The following is an 18,973-nucleotide window of genomic DNA, read 5'->3' on the forward strand; positions in this document are numbered from 1 at the left end:
GCCGAGCCACTATTGGTGTTTCTAAAGTGTACTGTTTGGCGGGTCCGTGCTGGGGATTCGAACCCGCCACCTTAGGTGTATGTGGCTGGCACCTTAGCCGCTTGAGCCACAGGCGCCGAGCCATCTCAGTATGTTTTAATGGATGCTGGACTCTCCAGCAGAGGGGTTGGTGGGCAGCATTTTCCTCCCTTGTTTGGCCATGGAATCATTTTTCTTGGAGAATCTTGAGGGCCTGCTGTTCTGTGGTACCTACTTTAGGAAGCGATAACTTTCATTTTCATGTGTGTCTGCTCTAACAGCAATTCTGCCCTTGAGTTTTGGGACTTAATATGTTTTAGCCTTTATTTCAGAAAATCTATACATGTCTTACCGGAAGTAGGCCGTTGATAAGGCTGTACGTCATCACTGTGAGTGCTGACTGTCACACACGTAGTGTTCATAATTGTCTAACAGGGAGAGTGTTACTTTAAGAAAGGGATTTTTTTTTTTCCTGGAGTACTTTTCAGTGTATACATTGGTTTAAAAACAAAACAAAACTGTAATCATTCTCAAATTTTTGTGGACCACAGATTACCTCAATTAAGATTTTTGTGTTTATTAGTATTATAAAATTTTTCTTCAGGGGTTTTGAGGGGAATAGTTCAAGCTGACCTTCACATGTGTTCATTAAACATGATGTCTTTTGGACATGGCTGTTGGTCAGCGGCTGCAGCCATCCCTGGCGGAAGGAAGCAGAGCAGGAGCCCACACCGAGGGCCCCGTCAGAGTCATAGGCACCCTTTCTACCAACAAGGGCCCTGCTTCCTGTGTTTACCCTGAGCTGACCTTTTGTGTGTTTTTGTAGACTGTGGCTTCTCTTCTGCCTCAGGTAAGAGCTGAGCTAAGAAAAGCTGACAGACACTATGGGAGTCTTTCCTAAGAACAATAAACAAGAGTCAGAGAGGCCTCTTGAACTAGTTTTTCTTGCCACGAAATGATCTGAGTAAAGTTTAAGAACGCTCCAGAAAATGGGAAGAAGAAACGTTTGAAATCAGGGATGCTTACCATGGCCTTAACGCGCTTCCCGAAGTGTCTGGCTTATGAGAAATAATGGATCTCGGCCACAATGTGCAAGAAAGGTACCGTCATCTAGTGCCAGGCCTTCTTGTTTTGTAAATTAACGTTCATTCTTGGAAAGGCCTGGCTGTGGAGAGCCAGGAGGCTGTGGAGAGCCAGGAGGCCTCGGCCTGGCGTGGCACAGTTGATGCTGTCCCTGGACCCCCCAGAACTTACCATGGACACGCGGGTCAAGCTCTGACACCAGGGCTTCTGAGTCCAGCCCTGATGCTTGGATGGGGTGCTCAGGATGGGGACAGAGCATCGGCGGGGCTCTCCTTGAGCAGATCCCGTCTGGGTCGCCAGTAGTTGGTACTGGCAGCAGTTCCATCCTCTTGGGCTTTGTCTGTGCTGCCAAGCTTCTGGGACATCTTACCTGCTCCAGGTGGCCAGGAGATAGGAGTCTCTTAGGAGAGCTAAGAGAATTAGTGCTGAGATGCAGTAATTCTTTTAAACTGCTTTTGCAAGGAGTAAATGTGAGAGTACTGCCCAGAGAACTTCTTCCTGAGGAGAAAGGCAGAGCCCGGAGAGAGAGGAAGGACTCACCCATGCCGCATAGCTGATGATGGAGGAACAGAGTGGCCCGTGGCCCCAGGTCCCTGGGCTGTCCTCCCGGGTGGTGCTTCTGGTACCACAGGACCATGTTCTTGCTTGTTTGTGGGTTTTGCATTGACTTAAAACCTCTCGTCTTTGCTGATTTCCAGAAATGGCTTCAGACATACCTGGATCAGTGACGTTGCCCGTTGCCCCCATGGCAGCCACAGGACAGGTGAGGATGGCAGGGGCCATGCCTGCCCGTGGAGGAAAGCGGCGTTCCGGGTAAGCAACAGCAGCATTTCCAGGAACTGGGCTTCTTAATGTTGTGCAATTCTCTTGACCTGTTAGGAAAATATTGTTTCTCCCCTCCTGTAGAATAAAAGCTCAGCAGTTTGCATCCTGTTTAGATTTTGCAAGATTCCTAAATATGCACATGATTTGCTTCTAAGTGTTTTTGGGGCTTGGCACCCAGCTGGGGACTTCTGTTTGCTTGTCCTTGTGGTAAGAATGTGCTTTGTGATCCTGTTGGGCCTGGCTTAGGCCTGAAGGGAGGAGGTTCACCCATAACCCTGAGCCTTCTAGCCAGACTTGGCAGCACTGCTGAACTGAGCAGCAGGCGCTGTGGGCTGCAAATCCCCCTGGTGCTGTCCATCCTTCACTCTTCCATAGGTGATATGCAAGATTCCTTTCCAAAGAAGTCAAAGCCTGGTCCCTGAAGGCCTGGCAGCTCACACAGTATGCTGCTCTGCTAGTAAAATTGGTGGCCACAGCAAGTGCTGCTGAGGGGGTTAGATTACCTAGCACACTTGAACAGGTGGAACCAGAACTTGTACATGGAACTGAAAAACTAGTCAACCAAGCAACCAACAAAAATCCTGCTGGTAAAACCTAGGCCACGTTTTCAGACTCCATGTGTCACCCTGCCCCTTGCCCCCATCGAATCCATTTTATTTTCAATGAAATATTTGATGGACAAAATTTCTCATGAAGTCGAATCAGTTTGTACTTCGAAGGCCATTTCTGATAACACGTGCCTCTTCAGGAGTGCAGCTGCCTGTTGGGGCAGAACACACTTTTCACAGCCCAGGGCTGTGGCAAGGCCCATTTTAAGAGGTCCAATGTGATTTAAAGGGGTGGAGGTGGGGTGTGTGGGAGGCAGACAGTGTCCTGGCAGGTCTGTGGTGGAGGGGGGCCCATACAGAAGCATGTCCAGCATCGTCATTGAAACAGACTGTTGCGTGTGGTTTGGCCTTTGAAGGAGGCCTGAGATGTGTATGATTACCGAGAGGGTTAAACAGGCTGAGAAACAGAGCTAGAGTTCCCGGCTTTGCCTTGATTCAGCACACTTGCTGGGCTGGTGCTGATGCCCCAGTCTCCACCTGCAGCTATCTGTACAGAGTGGCCTGCAGAACTGTAATGAGCTGGTGCCTGGGGCAGAGCTCTCAGACAGACTGATAAATGGTGTGGCTGCCAATGGGCTTACTGCAGACATAGCCGTATTATTTCAACCAGCCGTTCTTGCTAACTAGCTGCTAAGCTCAGCCCAGAAGCCTGGGTTGCTAACAGAAAGTACATGGTGTCAACATATCAGCTTACCCTTTAAAAAAAAAATTCCAGGCCTTTAAGAATTACTTTAAAAAACAATATGCTCTAACCTGCATTCTCCTAGGGACAAAGCTCCAAAGTCCTTTTCCAGAGGAGCCAGCGCAGAACTCTGATGAGGGATGTGCCTGAGTCAGGGCCAAGGTCAGCAGAGATGCTCAGCCCAGCTCAGTATTTACAGGATCCTCTTCGAGCCTCTGCGGGGGTTTCCTCCTCCCCTCCTGTAGGGCTGCTCCCCTCCTTGACCTCAGGATTCCTGACCCTAAACAGCATCCGGACCCCCAGTTTCTGGCTGTGTCCTGAGTTGATGATTTGGCTGGAGACTCAGGTCATTTCCGCAGAAGCCTTGCATCTCTGTCCCTTTTGTCCTGGGTCATACACACTCAGAGTGGCATGGGAGTCAGAAGTGGACCTGAGCAGGCTGAGGGTGAGCTGGTGTCCCACTCAGAGCCAAGGGAGAAAGAAGCACATCAAGGAGAGAAATGAGAGGTAGAGGGGGTGGTAGGCAGCAGCTGCTGACCATCACCAACTGACCAGGAGGATGAGGGCCTGCTCTTGACCTCTCTGGGGTGCCTGGGTGATCCTCCCTTTTGGGGCCATGTGCTGCTTCCTTTTCCTTGTCAGAGGAAAGGAGCCAGCACAAACCACAGTTCCATTTGCTTCAGTGACTTAGAGATTTATCTGGTGTCTAAGCAAAGAAACCTCCATTTTATAGAGCTGTTTCCAAAGTCATTCTTGCATCTGAAGTTTTTACATACTCTGCTGACTGCAGCCAGAGCCCGAACACTTAGATAAGTTCAAGAGGCCCTGGTGGAAGTCATGTTTACCAAAATGCAGGTAACCCCATGGTAGGGCCCTGCCTCTATGCCATGGTGTGCATCTACCAAAGCTGTCCCCGTTATTGTGTCAGGGGACAGGGGTGGTAAATGCATACCATGGCACAGAGGCGGGGCCCCACCACATCATTTCTGCTTCCTATTTCCCTCTGAGAATGTGGGACATGGAAGGAGAGACATAGGGAGAGAGGGAAAAGAAGGGAGATGGGGGACGGGGCTGGTGGGAAAGGAAGATCGGCCTAGGAAGAGCCTTCCTCCCACCCTGGGGGACCTTGCCTAGGTCTCCCACTCTGACCTGATTGTTCTGAAGGAAAGTGTCCCGGATTCCCAGGATCAATGCCCTTCCCACCCTACTGTCACTTCCTGGGTTCTGGACGCTCCTGGCCCCCTGCCTGGCCCAGTACTAGGGGTCCCCCAAGCTGAGCTTCTGCCCCGACTTCCCTGACTGTCCTCTGCAGAGTCTCAGCAAGTTGTGTGCTCTCCCAGCAGTTGGGACACAAGGTGAAGGTTCAGAAGTTCCAGATTCTTTCAAAAGTGATTCTACATATGTGGGAGAACTGAGCTGAAGCAAGTCACCTGAAAGGCACTTTTGCAGTAACCCTCTGATCTCAGGGACAATGTGGTGAATGCTTGGGGGGCTTCCATGGGCTAGCTTGGTTAAGAGAAAGCAGTGAGGATTAGTCAGCATCTGTGCTCACCCCAAAGCTGCCCTTGCTGGAGATGGAGGCTGGATATTGCAGGCAGGGATGTATCGGTCCCTTCTCTCTGCCTTGGAGCCCAATGCTGGGCTTCTAAAACAGCATCACTGGGGGGAGAACTACTTTTAAATCATATTCAGCCAACAGACCAGCATTTTCCTTTCATGCAACCCTGTGAGCTGATGGAGTCTGATCCGATTAAATGTGTGCTTCCATAAGCAGATGTTTCTCTTGGTGAGCGTATATGCACTGGCATCACTGTGTCTCTGGGGGAAGAGCCTTTTCCAACACCTTGTTAGCAGAAGTTTTGCCGCCCCTGCTGGACCAGCCATTTCATCTTTTCTCATGAAGCATAAGTGAATTCTGTGTGAGGATGATGCACTGATATTATTGTTACATAATCACTGTTAGGGAGATTCACACCACTCACTCTTCACTAACTGCAAGTTTAGGAGTGCCAGTCATGGCTTTGTGCTGTGGCAGGCATGCAGGCTGGCTGGCAGGAGAGTGAGGCCAGGCACACCCTTGGCCCCGCCGTTAGCAGGCTCTCTGTCATCCATTCAATGTGCCGAGTTCTTCAAAGTGAACACAATAGGACTCAAAAGTCATATTTTGATTTCTGTCCCTTATCATCCAAATGCTGCAGTATAATAGACACACAAAAGATGTAAAACAAAAGATGACTTACTGAGGCCTTTTCACAGTAGGAGAGATAAGCATGGCTTACGGAAGGCCTATTCAAAGTAGAGAATTTGAAGTGGTGACAGTCCCAAATGGCTGGTGTGGCTCTGGAAGACCCTCTGTGTCCTCAGGAGTGGCTGATAAGCTGGTGAGACTATTTGGGGATGGGCTGAGTTATCCTGAGAATTTGTACAAGTTTGCATCCTGATTTATCTCCTGAGTTCACCCCTACTTTATGCTTTTTTGAATTACTAGATCTGCGCTCTACACAAACGCGTATGGGTAGAAGCACAGTTTCTTGGTCCCTGATTTTTCCTGGACAGATCCTGGCTTCCGAGTTCCCACGGTGGTCCAGAGCAGCGCCATCCCTTTTTATACTCCCTGGCCAAAGCAGGAAACTTTGCCACAAGGCCTGTGTGCCCATTGTCTGCTCTACAAAGGGCTGGGTAAAGAACTCAAGTCAAAACCAGGATGACCAACCATCCTGGTTTACCTGGGATGCCCTCCACTTTAACACTGAAGTCATGGATCCCAAGAATCCCCACTACTGGGAAAATCCAGTGGCTGTCACCCTACACACCCCCAAAGATCTTTTGCAGACTAAGGAAGGAGGACTAATAAATTGCCTTTTGTAGCAACTTGATGGTCACACTCGTATCAAATGGAGTAAAAAGGAATTTTAAAGATAACTATATATCTCACACCCACATGCAGTTTTGTTAAATGCTTGCCTGCATTTTTCTGAATTTTGAGAGTCCTTTTTTTTTTTAACACGGGAATATTTTTTGCTTGTTAAGTAACCTTCATGTGGATCGAAAAATCGCTCTTCCCCATGATGAACACTCGGTGGCAGTGTGGCTCTGCAGCTGTGCAGAGCACATAGTGAATTTGATCCCAGTATTTTGGGTGGTTGTCTCCAAGATGTAATTTTCAGGAAAGGTGAGGTAATGGCTTAGTAATTATACTGAATATTGGTGGCTTTGCTTCATTTAGAAAGTCTTGCATTGGACTCCCACTTGTCCACAACATTGACAGCTCTGCCGCTCTGCCTGGTGCCTGGTCTCCCAAACTGCGTTGTGGGGGTGCGTGTCCCTCTCTCCTAGTAGGATGTGTGGTCTTTTAACTGTACCTTCCTTTTCTTGTCACTTTCCTTCCTCACCTCCCCTTCTCTCTGTGTGTAGGTATTTCTGTTTTCATTATTATCATCTTTTCCAATTAGCTAATTCCTTTTGTTCTTTTATTCTTAGTACAGCCCTTATTCCTGAGAACCAGGGATTCCAAATGGGTGGGTGGGTGGGTGGGGGAATCCTATCAGATCATTGTGAATAAAATATCTCCCAGATTGGAACTCTGGCTGCACCGTACATAAAGCAAAACAAAAACAAACCGAAGAAACTCATTTTAAGAAGAAAATAACTCCTTTGCTCCATCTGTCTTATCTGTAGTCCGACTGAAGCCTGGAGAATGTGATATCTCTCCTGAGGGGCTTCTTGCGTGTGCTTGTGCAAGGCTGGCTTGTTCTGAGCAATGTACTTACTTCCTAGTAGCCTGGGTGGCCGGTGCCTTCCTGGGTCACCCCTTAGCCACTGAGGCTCTGCCCCTAGAGCCTGCGACGTGGGGGTTACCTTCCCAGTGAGGCCAACAGCTCTGGCATCGGTAGCGGTAGTCTTTTATTGCACACTCCATTCTTATATTGAGCTGCTCGGAGAAGAAATTCCTCAGTCCTGGCTCCCAGGCAGGCTTCCCTATGAGAACTCTGCCTTATCCAGTCCGCCAGGCCTGCTGGGAACATGCAGGGACTCTGAGACACTGTGGCCATGGAGCCCCACTCACCCTGGATGTCCAGGAGAGCCACGACATCTGTAGTAGTTCTCCTTTTGCTGAGGATGCTCAACACCAGTTAAGTTCCCCTTCTGGACAGGGACAATATTAATTGTCATAAGAGAGATTTGATTTTTTGAGAAGTGTTTAGGATATTATTAATAGTCAGACAAGTATCTACCAAGACTTTAGTTTTATGTTTCCATTGAGAGGACCAGTAATGGGGGAATCTGAATAATTATTTGGTGAGCAGACAACCAGTTTGAGTAGCTCAGGCCCCAGACAACCATTCTTTTCTCTCAACATCCATTTTGGACGGGCAGCGAAGTTTTGGACTTAATAGGACAATGACCTTAAATGTTCATTTTATTTGAACTCATCAAGACCAGCCACGTTCTCAAATAGCAGAACCAGTAGTAAGTTCTCTTTGCCTTGCGATCCCCATCCCCTCATCGCCCTTCAAACTGTTTCACAGACCTTTGAGTGTTTTTAGTCCTATTTTTAGTCTATACTATCCAATAAAGTAAAAAAAAAAAACAAAAAAAAAACCAAGGAAGTCTCAATGTAGACTAGATGACAGGGAGGTTAACAGGTATCCCCAAAGTCGGGGGGGCGGCTGACAAGAAAAGGTGACCTTTCCAGCACAAGCCAGCAGTGAACCGGCAGCTGGGAATTCTAAAGAGGGCTGGAGGGGACTGAGTTCTAGTGGGGACAAATTGACACTCAAACATTTCCAATTAGGCGAGCAATGGTGCTCCTACCAAAGACCTTTCATTTTGCCTCTTCTTGTCTTGAACCTGTTTGATGACAGAGTACAGACGCTGTTTGTCACAGTGGTAGCAGTCCTACTGAAAAAGGCTCCCTTTGTTCCAGCTGCCCGTGTTATTACCAGTTAAAATGTTCTACCTCTAATCAATGCTCACTCGTAATCTTGACTTTTCAGAATGGACTTTGATGATGAAGATGGTGAAGGCCCCAGTAAATTTTCAAGGTAAGTTTATTTTACTTTCCTTAGATTTAAAGAAGCCAATAGCTGGCAGTCACCTTATTAAATAGACAGGGATTTAATGTCTATTAATCCCAGTCAGCTAGCTGTTTGCGGCCTTGCCATATCCCAGCCTAGATGATCAAAAGTTAAGTAACAGCTTTTTAATTCTGCTTTTTGAGTTAAGCAGTGACTGCTAATTTTAATGGTTCCTTTGGAAAAGACAGCCCTAGAGTTCAAGTTTAGAAAAAGCTATCAAGATAAGTCCCTTTTTTCTACCATGGAAAATAAAGAGAAATGTGAGAAACGTGGGTGGCTTTGCTCTGGAGTCAGGATAGAAAACTTGGTTTTAAGTTGGTAATAACTCTGTTCCTCAGTGGCCCCACGACCGCTCCATTAGCTCTGTCCTGAGCACAGATCCCTCACAGAAAGGATGCAGATTGTGGGTGCCCAGGGAGCTACTCATGTTATGTATGTGAAGTGTCATGTCTGTTACATACATAAAGGAGAAGGCAGACCCAGCCCCGAATTTGTTTTTTGTTTGTTTGTTTAAAGTATGATAGGAAGTTTGGCAGAGCTGAGAGGAAGGCACAGATATTTCCAGCATTCTTAGCAAAATTCCTGTCTGGACCCAATTTACTTATGGAAGGGCCTGCCCTGACCTCCTCCCTGGCAGCCAAGCCTCTGAGCTTTCCTAGGGTTGCTGTGCTTGAAAGTGTCCCACAGGTGGTGGTTACTTTTCTCTATGGTGCACAGCTTGAAGCGACAGGCTCATGTGTTTTAAAACAGGTTTTAGAATAGAGTTTGTATTGCTCCCTGGGCCCATGTGACTGTGATTTCTTCCCCATAGCAGCGGATTCTGGCTGTGGTTCCTTTCACAGACCAAGTTTTGCTCGTGTTCCTGCCAGTCTGAGAGGGACGTTACTTTCCAGGGATTCCCAGAGTCTCCAGGTCCACAGGAAACCTCTTGTCATTCTAGACACCTTCTTCTCCCTGAGAACTTTTCCTTCCGTCCTCCGTCCTCAGCTCTGTGTGAAGCAGTGGAGAGCAGGTGGAGAATGTTCTGATGACTGACGCTTTGGAGTGTCTAGTTAAAATAAGTCATGAGTTTCCACAACGGAAGCACCTATTGTTTTCCCCTCAGTGCAGACAGACCCCAGCCTGGACATCCACTCAATTCTTAAGGATACGTTTTATTTATTTTATTTCAGATTAATATGAGGGCACAAATGTTTAGGTTTCATTGTTTGCATTTCTAAGGTAAAGTCCAAGTTGTAGTCAAGCCTTTCACCCCCTTTCAGGGGTGTGCTCTGTACCCTCACATTGTGCACATTAGGTGAGAGCTTACTGATCTCCTCCCTCCTCCCCCCTTCCCTCTCCCCCACATCCCTCCCCCTCACTTGAATATAATTATGCTTTTCTCTCCTGTGGGCATGTAGATGTTTTCTATTGGTTTCAACTTGCAATATCATTCTTATGATATTTTACTAAGAAGAATGTGCTTCAAGTTCACCCAGGTAAATACAAAAGATGTAAAGTCTCCATCTTTTTATGGTTGAATAGTACTCTATGGTACACATATACCACAGTTTATTAATTCATTCATGGGTTGATGGGTTGACAGATACTTGGGTTGTTTCCACATCTTTGTGATTGTGAATTGAGCTGCTATAAACATCCTAGTGCAAGTGTCCTTATGATAAAATGATTTTTTTCTTCTGGTAGATGCCTAGTAATGGGATTGCCGGATCAAATGGAAGGTCTACCTTTAGCTCTTTGAAGATTCTCCATACTTCCTTCCATAGAAGTTCTATTAGTTTGCTGTCCCACCAGCAGAGTAAAAGCATCCCTTGCCCTCCACATCTGCATCAGCATCTGGATACATTTTAATAGCAGGGAGTCCTTTGCCCCTGAAACAGAGCTAGCTTGGCAAAGAGGACCCTAATCCTCTCCCCTCACGCAGCCATTTGCTTTGCCCTATGCAGCCTCCCTTTGTGAGTAAACAATGACTTTGACTCTTCTTGCCATAATTCCCCTTGAGATAACATTGCGCCATGCTAACCTTGAGAAATAACCTTTCTTGGAGTCTGGGAACATAGAGAGGAAGAGAGATCAGAGATGACATTAGAGTGACACTGAGGTCTGTGTCAGTGATGAAATAACAGTACAGGGATACAAAGAGCTTTTTGTATTAGGCCCAGTCATTAAGAAACAGAAACTCCAGACACTGTAACTGTCCCATGACAGCTTGTCAGTGAGTCAGTTTTAACATAACCGGAGCTCAAACCTGGGCTCCCATGAACCATATCTCTTCCTCTCCATGTCAAAAATAGTGATGTGCTTCCAACACGCACTGTTACTTATAGGGTTGGGTTTGTAGGACCTCCATGGCCACTGGACTCCCTCACAGCAAGAGGGTGGATGGGCTTCTGGTGGCTGGGCCTATAGGTGCATCTAAGCTGCTCAAGGTTGTGGAAGAGACCCTGAGTCCATGCTCAGCCCTCTACCTGGTGGTGGCCAGAGCTGGTACCCAGGCAAGGTGGAGAGTCTCCCGTGGACCATGCCCTTCCAGGGCTGGCAGGGACACTCAGGGGCCTCTCGTTTCCGACTCTGCTTACAAACAGTCCAGAGGACCCCTTCCAGGTGTGGGCCTGGCAGTGAGTGGGGCCATGCTGCAGGCCAGAGCCCACTGTGTGTGCTGACTCAAAGTCTGGGTAAGGTGCTGTGCCATGATTTCTGTCCTCTCACGTTTACACAGTCAGCTTTCCCACCTTTTCATGAGTGGCACCAGAAAGGTCCCAAATTTGAATGTCCTGCCTGTTGTGAAACTTCCCATAGTAGTGAAATAGCCAATTTGGTGTGGCTTCTACCTGTCATAGCCAGGCCCCCCACAAAACAGCAGACATGCAGGTGCTCCTACTACCTGATCTCAGGTGCACACATACACACACCTGCACACACACACATATGCATGTGCACACACATGCACAAATGCATCTACACCTACACACACATGTGCACACATGTAGTGCACAGACACACATGTGCACATGCCCCTGTGCACACATGCACAAATGCACCTGCACACATACATGTGCACACACATGCTCCTGCACACACATGCACAAATGCATCTGTGCAAATATGCAGTGCAGACACACGTGCACATGCACCTGTATACGCCTGCACAAATGCACCTGTATACACATGTGCACACATGCATTGCACAGACACATGTGCACACACATGCACACACATCTGTACGCACATGCACTGCACAGACACACATGTGCACACACACCTGCACATATGCACACTCCAGGATCCTGCCTTTCAGGGCCAGAAAGGCTCTCAGGCCCCCTTTAACACCGTTGATTCTCCTGTACCTCTTTGGGAACAGTGACATGCTGAACTCTGGCTCTGCTGCCATTGGAGGTTCCCTCCTTCCTCACAGTATCAGGAACAGGTGGGGGGCAGAAGCTGGACTGCAGTGAGCTTAGGACTGACCCACCCGGAGATGTGGAAGTGAAGGTCAGTGGGAATGGCTCTGAGCAGTTTGGATGTGGACCAAAAAGGAGGGGTATTTGGTGCTCAGAAAGGGGGTGCTTTTTAAGGGCAGAAAGACCATGAGCCCGTCTACATGTGGAGGGGAAAGCATGAGGGTGACCAGAGACTTGTATGGTTCAGGAGGGAGAAGGGGCAGGGCAGGAGAGGGGCAGGGCAGGAGAGGGGCAGATCCAGACCACCAAGAGGACCACTCTGCTCAGGTGGAGGAAAGGAACTGCAGGTGCAGCTAGCAGCTAGGTGTGAGCCAGGAGTTGAGAGGATCCTGATGGCTTCTACTCTCCTGTGAGTAGGAAATGGGACCATGGGCAGCATGTGTCCTTATGAGGGCAGGTGCCCTGGGTTGAGTTCAGAGCAGGCCCCCTGAAGACAGAGATGCAAAGTCCTTAGACCCTATTTCAAACTGTGGGTCCTGAGTGTGAAGCGGCACCGGTCTGTACTATAGCACAGTGTCCCCACCTTGCAGCGCCTGCTGGTTAGGTGCAGTAGAACACAGACTCTTCACAGACCAGGCATTGGCACACTAGGGCACGTGCACCGAGGGACAGGGCTGAGGAGGCTCAGATATTGACGAGGGGGGAGTGGAAGAGGCCAACTGTAGGTCCAACTGCATGGGGAATAGAAGGATCCAAAGGCAGGGAGGACAAGAGTGGATAAGTAGAGAGGAAGGAGGCCGGAGCATGGAAGTGGGATTATGGTCAGAGAGCAGGCCTAACTGTGTGCGAGTCTGAGGCTGGAGAATTAGGAAGTGGTGTTCAGATAATGGGAAGTGGTCAGTTTGGGAGAGGCTGGCTGAGGTCATGGGAGAGGAGCCAGTGGGAACACAGGTGGGGTGTGTAGACCCCATGCTGAGCTGTGGGGGGCTGGGTGCTCAGCACCTGTGTAGGCAGCCAGTGGTGACAGTGACGAGCGCTGAGGGTGGTAGAGACAGGTGGAGTGAGCGTCAGAGGCAAGAATGAGGGGGAACAAGGCCACAGTGCTAGCCCTTCCTCCCTTCTAGGAGGGAGGCCCCCCCAAAAAGAGTGCCTGGCACAACCTCACTCCTGCTTCTGGGAATTGCGGTTGTCAAGTCACTGATTCTAGAGCAGGTGGCGATGAACTCTCCATCTCTGGGGAAACTGATTCTGATTACACACCAGAAAGTGTTTCTGTGCAGATGATCTCGCTGGCCCCTGGCTGTGGAGCCACTCTCTTCTTCAGAGCGGCCAGCACAGCCTGTCACTGCATGGAAGGCCTCAGTCTTCCTGGAAGGCAGATGACCACCCCGCCCAGCATGTCCCACAGCCCCTCATCCAAGGAGAGGCTGGAGACTGTTGCTCTGCTCTCACAGCCCCAGGGGGCAGTGCACTTTCTAGGGAGTTCCAGGACTCCTGTTCCTGTGCCTTCCAGCAGGGTCAGCTGCCACTAGTGCATAGTGGCATCTTGAATATTGATTCATAGGGGGACAGCTAACACCCTAGAGCCGACATCAGCAGGGTCCCAGTCACTCACCAGGCGGATGTGTGTATGTGCACGTGTGTGTGACGTTTCATTACAGCGGAGGAGTGGAAACATACCTAATGCAAAGGCCCTTTTAATGTAATGTTATAAACCTAGGAACAACTGAGGATTCACTCCCAAACTTTCATTCTTGTCAATGCATGTCAACAGCCTGATTTTGGTCCTATTTAGACCTGATCCTTGCCCTTTATCAAAAGACCCAGGAAGCTTCCAAGGAGTTCTCACACCTGTTACGTGGACTCTGCCCCAGTGCTTGGAACATCCTAGGAGCCTGGGCTCAGAAGCCCTTGTCAGTGGGCGAGCAAGCCCTCATTGGCCTGCCATGAATGGCTCTGAGTGACCTCTGCTGGCTATTCCTTGGTGAGGTTGGGACCCCCAGTTGCATCAATTGTGGGGTTTAACCGATGAACCTCTTTAAGTTACCTAAAAGTAAAGAGAGTTGTGATAGGAAATCCTTCACAGGATTGACTTTTGTTTTCATCATGCCTGCGTTGATACCTCCCTCCTGGTTTTATGTGGTATTTAAACTTGCAGACATTTTTTTCCTGGCTGTGTAGGTTGTGATGATGTTGCAGTTTTAGTTTTTCCTGTTTTGAGTGTAGGTATGATGATCAAAATCTTGTTGATATGGAAAATATGCAAGGTGGGAGTGTCTTGCAGAGGTCTTTCCCAGCAGCAAAAATAAAAAATAAAAACAAGTATTGTGGGTTCCCAGAATTCTTAATTTTCACATCTTAGCTTAGAGAGCTAGTTACTTGGTTTCTGAGTGGAAAGATGCTCAAAGTACTTCTTATGTGGAAAGGATGACCAGAGGCAGCGAAGATTATCCTTTTTTAAAAAATTTCAAATTAATATAAGGGTACATACAATTAGATTATGTTATTTGTTAGGTGAAGTCCAAGTTGTATTTGAACTTAGGAGGTGTGCCATATACCTTTACATTATACCCATTAGGGGAGAGCTTACTAAGCCTCTTCCCACCCTTCATGAATTTAATTATATTTCCTCTTATGTGGAACTGTAGTTGTTTATCTACTAGTTTACAATTACCATTGAGTACATGGGATGCTTATTTTTCCATTTTGGGAATTCTTTACTTAGGAGGATGATGTTCTCCAGATGCAACCAGGTAAATACAAAAGATATAAAGTCTTCATCTTTTTATGGCTGAGTAGTATTCCATGGTATACATATACCATAGTTTATTAATGCCTTCATGGGTTGATGGGTCGACAGATACTTGGGTTGTTTCCACATCTTCATGATTGTGAATTGAGCTGCTATAAACATTCTAGTGTAAGTGTCCTTATGTTAAAATGATTTTTTCCTTTTAGGTAGATGCCTAGTAATGGGATTGTGCGATCAAATGGAAGGTCTACTTATAGCTCTTTGAGGACTCTCCATACTTCTTTCCAAAAAGGCTGTATTAGTTTGGAGTCCCATCAACAGTGCATAAGTGTACCCCTCTCTCCATACCCCACCAGCACCCACGCCTTTGAGCCTTTGTGGTGTGGGCTGTTCTCCCTGGTGGGAGATACCACCAGGTGGTTTTGACTTGCGTTTCTCTGACGCTTAGAGACGACGAACAGTTTTTCACGTGTGTGTTGGCCATTCTCCTGTCTTCAGGGAAGGTTCTGTTCACGTCTCTTGTCCAGTGATTCACTGGGTTGTTTGCTCTTTTCTAGTTGATTCTCTTGAGTTCCCTGTAGATTCTGGTTATTAGCCCTTTTTGTTTGACCTGATCTTATCAGTCACCGCGTGTGGGCCACACTGGATGGTCTGCGGGAGGTCTTCTTAAAGCAAGAAAAGATTCAGCTGAGCCTTTAGGACACTGAGAGCAAATTCCCAAGATGAGCACTTCCAGACTTTCCAACCCTCTCTCTGCCTGCACAGTCTCAGTTCTGATGAAGTACTACACATAAGCTGGGGAACACTTGAGCAGCCAATGTCCGTGTCCTTTCTGTGGGTTAGGGTTAGAACACACTGGGATGAAACGTTTTTAGGAGGATTGGTGATTTCTTCATATGGGATATGATGGACCTGCATTTGATGCCTTTCTTCCTGTGTTTAGCTACTGGCCTCCTTGTCTGCTGTCCTCTTTTTTTGCTGATTAACCTTGATTTGAAGTGATAGTGCCCAGATAACATGAGGGTTTTTTGAAGAAAGAGGAGGAAATCATTTCTAGAATCATAAGTAGTCCTGAGCTGTGTCTTTTTAGAAGCTGCCAGACATTTTCTTCCCCTATAAAGCCTTAAATATCCCCCAAATCCAGCCTCTCTGGGCATTCTAGCTTTGAACATAGTCCCAGTTAGTGCTTTGCCAGGGAGAGGAGGGGAGAGACACATCAGGTGTCAGACAGGCCTGCTTCAAGTCCCCACATTCCTCTTCTGTAGGGAGAGGAGCCATTTTCCCTACAGGGGCTTGTGAGGGTCAAATGCAGTCATGGCTGCGAGAGCTCGTGCTAAGCTGCGAGTTGGTACAGGAACAGACAGGATGTGTGTCCCCCCGAGAATGAGGATTATCAGAGGCGTGGACCTGGGCCTGCTCTTAGGAGGATATGGGCTCTCCAGATTCTGTCTCTCTGTGTTCCAGGCCAGCCTCTGTTCAGCCTGGACACTCTGGCTCTGTGTCGTGGCCTTGAAGAAACCAGCCTTGGGGGGCTGCACCTTCCACCTTCCCAAGGAGAGAGCATCCTTTGCCCTTCCTGGAGAATCCACAGAAGCTGACAAAAGTGCCTAATTGGATACACCTCCATGTACCGCCTGTCTCTATGGGGCTTCCCAAAATGACTTTCCTGTTGCCTTCACAGTGTTACTATTTACAGCCCCCTGCTGTGCTGCCCAGGGGGGGCTGGCCATGACCTGGTCCTCAAACACCCAGCAAGACACAGTCCTCCCTCCTGGGTGTTGGGGGAGCAGAGCCTGTCTGTGCCTGCCATGCAGAGGCTGCTGATGGCTGAAAGGAACTTGTGTGTAGACCCCGAGGTAGCCATTCTCTATCTGGATGCTCCCCAGCCAACACTGAAGGCCAGGTGGTATGTTCCTCTGCAAAGGGTCTCTTCCCACACTCTGCCTGCACAGCTCTCAGAGGGAAATCCAGAGCAGGAGAAGGGGATTGATGCTTCTTTTGCAGGAGAAATGCTGAAGCTCTTCACTGAATCAGGAATTGTGGGTAGAAAGCCTGGTCAGTCTGTTCAGTGAGTTCTGAAAAGGGAAAGTGTCCTGGTGACCAGTCTTCCAGTTCTGATATGACCTGAGGATGTGAGCTCAAACCTCGTTCCACATGAGACCCGTCCCCAAGCCTGATGCCTGTGAGGGCGGCACCCGTTGGTTATGCTTCTCTTAGTGAGGAAAGGAGGGCTTTTCTTGTTGGGAGCAGGTCTGTTGTTAGCATCTGGAGAGGTACGCGGATCTTGGGAGGTAGAAATGGGAGCAGAGGCATCGTAGAGAAATATGGTCCTGGAGCCGTCCTGCCATCGCAGCAGGGCTGCTCTGCAAACAGTCCTGTGTATCCATGTAGCCGGGAAGCTGGCATCAAGGTGCAGTGTATGGTGGCATTGTTCTGAATGCTGACTTCTCAGGTTAGGACCATGACCTTGTAGGTGGCCTGGCTATAGCTAGGCCTGGCTGTGTCTCTGGTGGTATCCTAGGTCAGTGCACCTGCTGCCTGTAGGGAGTCTCGGCTGGTCATCTGGATGTGAGCCGAGAGGCAACATGGTACTTGGGTTTGCTGTGTGGACCCATTCAGCCAGGCCTGTGTGAGGGCTGTCAGCGTGCTGGGCTCCTTCCATCACACACTCATGGCGTCCTCCCTGCACACAGGGATTTTGTCAGCACCTGTTGGCTCTGCTGCCCATGCTGGTCTGTGGGTTCTCTGTCCCCAGGACCCAGCATGGTGCCTCCCAGACCTGGCAGTGTGCTCCAGGTGTCCCAAGTCTGCCCTGATAGGGGAGTCCCAGTGTGGAGCTGTCTCACTCCATCTGCTTGCTCTGGGTCTGTGATTTCCATCCCATGGAACACGGAAGACCTGTAGGGATGGGCAACTCAGCTGCTGTCTGCTGAGTTTATGGATGTTCTTTACAGAAATTTTGTAAAATTCTCCCTTGTTGTTTAATGAAGATAGGCTTAATCACCTCCCTGATGTGATTAAACATAGGAGCCCCGCCTTGGAGCATAGTTGGTGGAGAAACATGTTGACATAGGGTCAGCAGCACTGCTGCTTGCTTTCCACAGCTGTGTCCTGGGGACCGAGCTCTGGGGCCTCCTGGCAGTGTCTCTGAAGCTGACAGCTCTGCCTGTGTCCCTGGCTGTCATTGCTGTGGTACCCCTGTCCTCCTCATGTATATGGAGGAGATGATTTCTTTATCAATGCAACAAGCATGTGGGTCTTGTGCAACTCACAGATGCCAAACTCACAGACCCTCCCTCCAGCCCCTCTGTGCAGACTCCAAGTCATCCTATCACCCTGGGGAGGGTGGCCTTGGCCCAGCAGGCATGATCCTTGAGATATGTCCTCTTGTTTTCTCAAGGTGGCATTTTTCCTCCTCCCCTCCCTGCCCCGCCCCCAGGGTGAAGCTTCAAAATGAAACTATGTACATTCGCTTCCTTATTAAATCTTGTTGCTGGGTGGTTGGCATCTCTCAATCCTTTTGACCGCATGCTGGGAACTCTTTCTCACTTGTTTCATAAAATGTTAAATGGTTGGAGCATGGCTGGACCAGGAGGTGAACATCATCAGTCTGTAAACAGTTGCTGTAATGTCTTCTGCTGCGTGTACCTTGTCGCACAAATTGGGTTTAGTGAGAGGGGCTGAGGTGGTCACCTGGAGGGAGGGCTGACTTGGCTCTGTAGATATGAGGGCATCATGGAAGGAATTTAAGGGATGGACCAGATTTGCATTTTGAGAAACACCAATCTGGGTACAATGTGAGAATGGGACTGGAGGGAGATAAGGCTGGAGCTGAGGGGCAGAGGGAGGCCATTAGCACCCGGGGGAAAGGAGGTGCTGGTCACAGCGGGCAGTGGGTATGGGTAAGAGGGGGGTGCCCAGAGTGTCTGCACAGACACAGTTTGAGGGAGGAGGCAGTTTAGCATGTGCCAAATGGAAGTGAGTAGGGAGGCATCACCTGCCTGTGGTCCTCGGAGGTTGGGGGTTTGGGACTAGGGGAGGAGGGCAGATGCCTGGTAAGGGGGAACCCGGGTCATGCTGAAGAGTTGGACTCCAGGTGGCACAGGTGGAGAAAAGGAAGGCCCATCCTCTAGGGTGCCTGACAGAGCAGCAGGGCAGGAGGCCCAGAGCCCTGGGGCCGCCTCATGCACACAGGGGTTCCTGCCTGGTCTTCCCACCTGGCGGCCCTAGGCAGCAGCTTCTGCTTTCCCTGAGAGGCCCCCAGGGCCTTCTCTGCTACCCAATGCTCATATGAGACAGGTTTCTGGCTGAGCACACAGGCAAGGCCACCAGGGAAGACCTAGTTCAGGGTGGGTCATTGCTAGTTTCACTGCTCTGGAATGGTGGAACTCCTGTGCCTCCTACAGGGCAGCGTCTCTGGGCCCCTCGCCCCTCACCGAGTGCTCCCTTTCTTCACTTTCTCTCTCTGCGTGATTGTTCTGCCCCACCCCTTCTCTGGCTACTTTTTCCCCCTCTCTGGGCAAGCC

The 18,973-nt window shown here is 49.0% G+C and overlaps 1 protein-coding gene across 1 annotated transcript in view; it reads left to right on the forward strand.

The window, feature by feature from the left end:
• ARNT2 (aryl hydrocarbon receptor nuclear translocator 2) overlaps nt 1-18,973 on the forward strand; it is a 187,461-nt gene that overhangs the window by 38,666 nt on the left and 129,822 nt on the right. The window contains exons 2-3 of the mRNA XM_023510130.1: nt 1,800-1,914; nt 8,214-8,261. Of these exons, the coding sequence (XP_023365898.1) occupies nt 1,800-1,914; nt 8,214-8,261 (163 nt within the window). The remainder of the gene's footprint in view (nt 1-1,799; nt 1,915-8,213; nt 8,262-18,973) is intronic.

Source organism: Otolemur garnettii, unplaced genomic scaffold (genome assembly GCF_000181295.1).
Source record: "Otolemur garnettii isolate 467f Iridium unplaced genomic scaffold, OtoGar3 scaffold00011, whole genome shotgun sequence".
Classification (NCBI taxonomy): Eukaryota; Metazoa; Chordata; class Mammalia; order Primates; family Galagidae; genus Otolemur; species Otolemur garnettii.